General features: G+C 35.5%; 1 protein-coding gene across 1 annotated transcript; it reads left to right on the top strand.

Annotated features, from left to right (window-relative positions):
- The first annotated feature begins 1232 nt into the window (after positions 1 to 1232).
- LOC18434474 (large ribosomal subunit protein eL8y) lies at positions 1233 to 7460 on the top strand. Its single transcript, XM_006844544.4, has 7 exons — positions 1233 to 1353; positions 4420 to 4467; positions 4603 to 4804; positions 5849 to 6018; positions 6291 to 6419; positions 6526 to 6618; positions 7095 to 7460. Exons 1-7 carry the CDS (start codon positions 1351 to 1353, stop codon positions 7224 to 7226), a joined length of 777 nt encoding a protein of 258 aa, XP_006844607.3. The 5' UTR covers positions 1233 to 1350; the 3' UTR covers positions 7227 to 7460.
- Positions 7461 to 8708: the final 1248 nt, after the last annotated feature.

The raw sequence follows: 8708 nt of genomic DNA, 5'->3' as shown, positions 1-8708 counted from the left end.
TTGATTGTTTAAGGGCCTCAACCTTATATTTGCCATACCCTTAAATGTATAGTATGCTCCCAATGGAGTCTAGTCTACACGCTTAAAACTAGAAGCCTTGGTCAGATTTTTATGCGCCAAGGAAATATAGAAGGGAAAGCTTTTTATGTTCCCCCTACAACATAGAAGTTTTATCTTCCCTCTTATCCAACTGTCCATTATTTAATGGAGGGCTAAGATTGCCTCAATCACAATATCACGTCTGTACAATATTTTATTTTATTTATAAACTATTTTGACACCAAATTTTAGACGCTCATTCCTCTATTAAACTCGCACTAACAAAAAAATATATAAAAATTTATTTTCAATAAAATACAATGACCAAAATACCACTGAAAGTTTCAAGGGTATTTTGAGCATTATTTTTTATCAAAAAATTAATGTTAATATTTTTTTATAGGTGCGCCCCAATGAGTACACGTACCAAATTTCATATTCAAAAAAATTGTATTAAAAAAACTAAAAATAAAATACTTTGAAACGTTGGATCTAAGATCAAATGATGAGTGACTCTATTGATAAAAAATGGACAGCTGGATGGTAGGAGGAGGATAGGACTTTTATGTTGTAGGAGGAACTCATAAAGCTTTCCAATATATAAACCTTTCCCTTTTACACGAATGTAACAAAAGAAAAAGTGTCGATTAGATTTGGAAAATTGTTTCATGCGGGCTAGACCTCATTTCTGCATATGCGGTCCAGCTGTATAAAGCATCCATCTTAAAGATGGATGCAAATAGGTGGTCCATCTAAAAGCAATTGTAACTAATGGTTAAAATATTTTATTAATATAATTGCTATTTATATATTTTTAATTATTATTATTTTTTTATATTAATGATCTCCATATTAAAGATCATTATATATTTGTTAAAAGTTAGGATTAAATTATATTTAAAATAAATATTTATTGCCAAACACGCATTAACAGTTTTATTGCTTAAAAACTTTTTTTTGATAAATATTGTGGTCTTAAAAACTAAAAATTCCATATTTCTAGTAGATAAAAAAATTGCACCTTTTTAATAAGGTGCAAATTTTTTAGATCGGCTAATCTCAACTATTGTGGTCGTAAAAACTAAAAATTGCAAATTTTTTTTGTAGATAAAAAAAATTATTTGAAAATTTTTAACCGAGGAATTTCAATTGAGAAAATATGCCTTCCAAGTTAATAAAGGTCCTCAGATTTTGTCGTTAGGGTTTTCGTCCACAGCGCCGCGCCTTCTTTATATCCCCGTTTTCTTACTCGCTCCATCTATCGAGGCCCTTACCAGTGAGGCGGAGCTCGAACTATCTCCTTCACCGCAAATGGTATGACCTTCTCTGCTCCTTTCTCTTCATGCTTTCTCCAAAATCTAAGTTTTTGAACCACAGCTTCTTGCGGTTTTGTTTCTCTGTTGAATCTGTAATTTTAGGGTTTAAGAACTACATCGAGGGTGTATTTCGTTTAGTAAACTATTCAACGCATTTGGAAACCTCATATCTCTGTGATTTTCATTTTACTTGCGTCATTTTTTTTTGTACTGATCAATATCATGGCATATGTTGCTATACAGCTTTAGATCTGGATTTTTTTTTTGTTCTTTTGCATAATTTTGTTCACTGAGGAAATGTATTCTTTTATTCTACATATTTCATATAAAAAATGTAGGATCGAGAGCTAACTTGTATGTTTTGGATGTATCTGGGTTTTTTTTGGTTTGTTAACCTGCATCTGTTATTTGCTGTAACTATAACCCTCAATGCAAAATACATGATTAAAGGAGCCGGTAATTTTAAGTTGTTATTTCCTCAAAAGAACTTGGACGTTCTGGGCATTACCTTTGGGGAAAGCAAATGTGATTTCTTTGGGGTAGAAAGGTGGTGTTCTTGCAGTCATCACAATTTGATATTGGATTATTTGGTCTCTCAGCCAAATTTGTAGTTCCTTTAACAAGTAAATCATAACCTCCATTAAACACCAATGCATAGTTTTTTGTGAATTATTTCCTTTCTTAATGCTAGTAAAATTTTGATAAAGATTGATTGGCCTTGCTCTCAGGTTCTAGAATTCATATTTCCTATATTTTCTTATTAATGACCATCGCTATATATCTATATAAATGTATATATGGAATGGATATGTAATAGTACTAATGCTGCTCATTCGCGCTCCTTGTTTATACCCTCTGACAAATATTGACACTTTGAGGGGTTATGTTGGTCACCAATACACTTATTGGCCATGTTGATTTACACATTTAGGCCAAGGTGGCAGTCTTCTGCTTGATCAAAAGTAAAGGGAATAATCAAAGGGTAGTCACTTTGATTGAGTTCAAGAAGGAGAAGGAAAGGGTGATCTTACATAAATTGGTTATGGGTGTATTTGGTTCGTAATTTTGGTATAGGTAGAATGATGCTATAGGAGATTGGAACATTATTAAAAAATGGTAGATTGAGGCTCAAATAGAAGAAATTAAAGAGGAATAACCAACGGAATTTTGCGAAGTGTATACCAATGGTGATTTGGGACTTTGTGGTTTCATTATTGAATAGTTCATGACAATACAAACTTTTGATTTGGGGTTCTTTATGCAAGGGTTTTTCTTTGTGCTTATAAAAAGCAATGAGGTTTTGAAGTCTGTACTTTAAAGAAGGAATACTATATTATTTTTGTCAATGGTAGAGTCGAAAGTAGCATGTGTCAATATGCATTTGCCTTATTTGTTTGCTTCTGTTTCTTCTTGAGAATTGAGATGTTCCATTGTTGAGAAGTGTATACCAATGGTGATTTGGACGTTTGTGGTTTCTATATTGAATAGTACATGGCATTACAAACTTTTGATTTGGGATTCTTTATGCAAGGGTTTTTCTTTGTGCTTATAAAAAACAATGAGGTTTTGAAGTCTGTACTTTAAAGCAGGAATACTATATCATTTTTGTCAATGGTAGAGTCAAAAGTAGCATGTGTCAAAATATGCATTTTTCATTACTTGTTTGCTTCTGTTTCTTCTTGAGAATTGAGATGTTCTCTCAACATCTCAAGTTGCTTTTTCCCCCCTTTTTTTTTTAATTTTTTGACATGTCTCTAGTTGCATTTTTTTTCTCCCTAGTGCTGTGCGGTATCTTTTACCTATTTGAATAAATTCTTCTGCTTATTCTTGAGAATTGAGATGTTCCCTCAACATCTCAAGTTGGTTTTTATTTTCCCCCTTTTTTTAAGTCTTAGCATGTTTCTAGTTGCTTTTCTGTGCTGTATTTTACTTGTTTTAGTGAATTCTTCTGTTTACAGAAGAACCATGTTAGATCGCAATAAATACAAATCAGTCAAAAAGAAAAGGATAGCCACCTCTGCCAGCTTTCAAACCACGCATTGTGTGTCTGTTTGGGGAGTCATTTCTGCTAAGATCTTAAACCACTAATTGGTCTTAGATGTGATGGTGGTCAGCAGGGCTAATGATTTGGGGCATGTAGTGAACTACTAGAGTTTGGGGATGGATAGGAGAGGAATCTGCAAGAGGCATGTAGAAATGCGTTGCTCTTTATTTAACCGCTATTTGATAAGATGTCAATGGGGCAAACCTAATAGGCATGGTAGGTGTTATCTTTGATTGGGCGATTATTTCTCATGGAGAAGCATATTATTTCTGTAATTATCTCAATTGAATGATCAACAGAAAGATAGATTGAAGTCTAGATCAAGGGGCAAGCTCATGAGGATTGTGGGAAAGGAGTTCTTTGGGCCTTTGCAATCCATATGCTAGGTGCCTTGCAGAAGTTAAGTTTAGCCCGAGGTTCGAGGGCAGATTGAAGTACATGACAATAATGGAGATGCTTGTAGGTATGGTGGTCAGCTGTTGTGAGAGCGACATGTAGTTTTTGTAAGCAGAATTGTGAAGCAAATATTCTTGTAAGTTGAGTGAAAAAGCAAGAGAGATTGGGAATTTGGGAGCACATTTGGGTAGGTGCAGGTGATTGGAGGTTGGAATTATTTCAATAGATTTGGGTGCTTGATACGGGCTTAGTTTTAGTGGGCTGAACTTAGTGAATTAGTTGCAAAGATAATCCACATGGATGCAGTTGTATATGGTGTCCTTAATTCCATACTTAAAATTGGAGTTAGTGCAATAAATATTTATGGCATTCCCATAAGTAAATAATTTTGGAACCAGGTAATGAATGTTGTTTCTTTCCCTTTTCCATATCATTATAAGAGGGCTGTGATATTCAGTATCAGTTTATTATTTGTACTGTACGTCTTTTTCTGTATCAAAAATTTTAAATTTCATACTTCGTCTGGATGAATGTACTTGAAGTTCTAGCTGATGGATGCAACTCAGGTAGTCCTGTCATACTTGCTTTATTGTTTATCAGTCACTCATGAATTATGGCTTGCAGGCTCCCAAAAGAGGCGGAAAGGCTCCTGTTCCGGCCAAGAAAAAGGCTGTAAGTAGTTATTTCTATGTTTTTAATGAGGATTTTGTCATCTTCTCGGTATATGTAATGCATAACTTTGCATTCCCGACTTATTATTAATTTTTTGGCAGGAATTCCCCTTAATTATTTTGTTTCTATTTTCAGGAAAAGGTAGTGAATTCCTTATTTGAGAAACGCCCAAAGCAGTTCGGAATTGGTGGTGCATTACCTCCAAAGAGGGACCTTCACAGGTTTGTGAAGTGGCCTAAAGTTGTTCGTATTCAAAGGCAAAGAAGAATACTAAAGCAGAGGCTAAAGGTCCCTCCAGCTTTGAATCAGTTTACAAAGACATTGGATAAGAACCTTGGTAAGAAAAAAGTACTTTTCTGGGACTATTAAAAAAAGATAATGTTTGATAATAAGTTGAGTTTACTTTCCCTACTTGGAGGCCATTTTATGAACTATTCAGTTGCATCTGGTGATGTTAGGGCTAATCTGATAGAGGAAAACTGGTCATTTTTAATGGTCTATTCATGCGATAGTAAATCATGATATTGTTCAAGATGGTTATGATAGTCTGCTAGGATCGCTGACAATGCTTTTGGTTAAATATGTGATATGAAATGGAGCTTTTTTTTTGGAGAAAGTGAAATGGAGCTATGTCTCTTCATTTCCATAGGCATCTGTGCTATATTTAACTTTCTTTTGGTTGGGGCTGATGCTTATGCCATGTGGGCTGCTATTTCTTGCTCCAAGCTGGCGTGCTGCTGTGTAACTTCATTTCTGGAAAGCCTTGTCTTTATATCGGTTTTTATTTAGTTCTTTAATTTCATGAAGGGTTCTGTTATTCTATTTAATTAGAGTGGGCATCACTTGATGAGCCTTCATGGATGTCCTCCCTTGGGTCTACCAGAAGGAAAGCACGGGTAAGCTTTGTAGTGAGACCCAAACTCTAGAAGTTGATATTATGAGCTCCGTGACTTTGGGCTACGGGGGTAGGACCCCATATCCTAATAAAAGATGCTATTTTCTTTCACTGTATAGATCCCTAATTTACAATGGTTGCTTCAAGGGACATGCATCTTGGGATGGCTTACTTTATCCGAGTGCTCATACTTGGATTTTTATTTTATTTTTGTGGTTCTCTTGGGTGCACTTTTGACTGTGACCCGTAAGGACTCTGGTTTCCGTAATCTGTTGTATATTATAATAAGAAATATGTGGATGTTTAATGTCTTTGTCAAAAAAAGAAATGTTGATGTTCAATCGTTTGGATATGAAGCAATTGTTTGATGTTTGATCTGTGGCATCGAAATTTCATGGACAAAGAATGCTGTTTTTATGTATAAAATTGTTTGTCATCTCTTGCTTGGATAAGTGCTGATCAGTGATGACAAACCTTCATTTGTAGCTACAAACCTTTTCAAGATGCTTCTGAAGTATAGGCCTGAGGACAAAGCTGCCAAGAAGGAAAGGCTTTTGAAAAGGGCTCAAGCTGAGGCTGAAGGAAAGACTGTAGAATCTAAGAAGCCAATTGTTGTCAAATATGGGTTGAACCATGTGACATACCTCATAGAGCAGGTCTGGATAACTTTTTTCACACTTAGTTTACCTCTAGAATTTTATCATCCACAATGTACATTTTTTTGTGGAAAAAACGCACTCCAATCAACAAATTTTATAATACCCTGGCTGATATTTGGGTTGTAGTTGTAATTTGCATTAAGCAATGGAACTTTTAAAAAAAAGAAAAAGGGAATTTTATGTGCCATTCTTCAATTAAAGATTAGTTCCCAGGTCTAACTACTTGCTTGTGTTGCTCTCTCTCTCTCTTTCCTTTTTCCTCATGACAGAACAAAGCCCAATTGGTGATTATTGCCCATGATGTCGATCCTATAGAGCTGGTTGTCTGGTTGCCTGCACTGTGCAGAAAGATGGAGATTCCTTACGCAATAGTGAAGGGAAAAGCTCGATTGGGAACGGTGGGTTACTTAGCTAATCCTCGACCATTTTGAAATTTGAATACTAACTCCCATTACAAGTATTGATCAATTCTTTTCCTTGTCTACTTTCTCTATCTTCTGACAGATTGTTCATAAGAAAACTGCTTCCACTCTGTGTCTTACATCGGTGAAAAATGAGGATAAATTGGAGTTCAGCAAAATAGTGGAGGCAATCAAGGTGAGACATTGTTTCTATGTTCTTCCTATTATTTTGGAGAAAACAAATCCTCTAGATCTAAATGCTCCTCTAGATCTAAATTCAAAATGTTAGTTACTATAACATATTTTCAGATGTCTGATTCATTTAAAAAAATCAGGACAACTATTGTCCGCCCCTCAATTTCTTTTGTAAGGGCGGGGAATTGTGTTTTGATGTGTGTGTGTGAGTGAGAGAGAGAGAGAGAGGACAGCATAAATCATGCTTCCAGATTATTTCTGTTTTCAATTCGGTCTTTATATTACAACATTTTACCTACAACTGGCCATAGCTTGTCTGATGTAATTTCTGTATTTATATTGCAATTTTTACCCTACAACTGTTCATAGATTCTGTATTCCCACAAACTTGGTTCTCTCTCCCTGAGTCTCTAAATCTGCAAATCAGCATTTCCCTTGTTTTTTCTCTAAAAATTGTGACTTCGTTCAATTTTGCAGGCCAACTTCAATGATAAGTATGATGAGTACAGGAAGAAATGGGGTGGTGGCATCATGGGATCGAAATCCCTGGCCAAAACCAAAGCCCGAGAAAGGCTTCTTGCCAAGGAAGCGGCACAAAGGATGACTTAGAAATGCACTTGGGAGGCTACCCTTCGAACTTTCTAAACGTTTCGCTTCTTGAGTTTAGGAACAGTTTCTTTTGGTGGTGAACAATTAATTTGTCATTCCTTTCCCTTGCAAATTTTGAAAGTAATCAGTAATGTAGTAATATGACTGCAAAATGGAACGTGATCATATTTCACTTTTAAGGGTTCATGACATTAGAATTTGGCATAATTCGATACAGCCTAATATTTTTGGGTATCGGAGGGGAAGACTTGAAGACACATGCATGGTTTGTATGGAAATACTCTGTGAAAGTATTTTCATTTGAAAAAAACTCTTACGTGATTAGACATGGAAATATTTTCACATCAATTGGCTTACCAATTGGTGTGAGAAAATTCGTTGGGATCAAGCGATGTGAAAAAAACTACCACGCCCAATGGCGGGTTTTTATTGTTTTTTACGTGGAAATACTCTTACCTAAGTATTTTCATGCACCCCAAAACATGCCCTAACTAGCAACAAAAGGGAGAAAGGAAAGCGAAAGGGAGACATGGTCTTTAGGGCTTTTTACAAAAACATGCCCTAACAATCAACGAAAGGGAGAAAGGAAAGCGAAAGGGAGATGTGGTCTTCAGGGTCTCTTACGTGTTTGAGAGGTTCAATATGTTTTATGCCACCAGCTAAGATTAAAAGATTAGCTAGTTGTGAAGTGTAAAAGATTTCCATGGTCTAGAAAGAAAAAAGATTAGCAGATTTGAAAGTCAGAAAGAAAGTAAAATATTACCAAGTTGTCAAATTTAAAAGATTTTAAACTTATAAAACACAAAAAAATTAGCTAGTAACAAATAGTAAAAGATTTGCGAGTTGAAGAAAGAAAAGATTAGTCCCCCTTAACACGCACTAATGTATTAGTAACTCAAAAATCAAGAAAGAATCCAATGCCTAAGTCTTTAGAGGATACTTGCAAATAATCCAATGTCTAAGTCTTTAGAGGGTACTTGCCCTACATCCTCTCTAGATATGGGGGCGTTATTTATTTTGGCACCACATGTCTATCTCTTAACTGTGACTATCTAGATGTGGGGGTCCCTAACAATGCAGTGTATATATAGATATCTTAATTAACTAAACTGTAGCTACAAATGTATGCAAAAGTTCATTGCATGTTCCCTAATGCCAATAAACTTCTGAGTTACAATTCAAAGTGTGGTTTCTTTGGCTGCACCGGGTCTTAGCTACCCCGTCAAATGTAAGCATCATTCATTTTGTCTTTAAAACTACAATAACTCAATTACTATAGTAACTCATCGTCTAAGAGTCCCACGCTAATTATGTTTAAAGAGAGAGAATCTAGAAAATGATTGTAGTTCTTTTTTGCAATATGTTGCTTCTTAAGCACAGTAAGTAGAGGACTATGATGCTTGTTAAAGGTGTGCATTAAGAGGAAAGTGGCTGGAGTTGCGGTGGCAGCATCCCACATCGTGGTATCCATTCCTATCGGGG

The sequence above is a fragment of the Amborella trichopoda genome, chromosome 6 (genome assembly GCF_054954075.1).
Source record: "Amborella trichopoda isolate Santa Cruz 75 chromosome 6, AtrichopodaSantaCruz75HAP2 v2.0, whole genome shotgun sequence".
NCBI lineage: Eukaryota > Viridiplantae > Streptophyta > Magnoliopsida > Amborellales > Amborellaceae > Amborella > Amborella trichopoda.
This window is presented reverse-complemented; position numbering and strand designations above follow the sequence as displayed.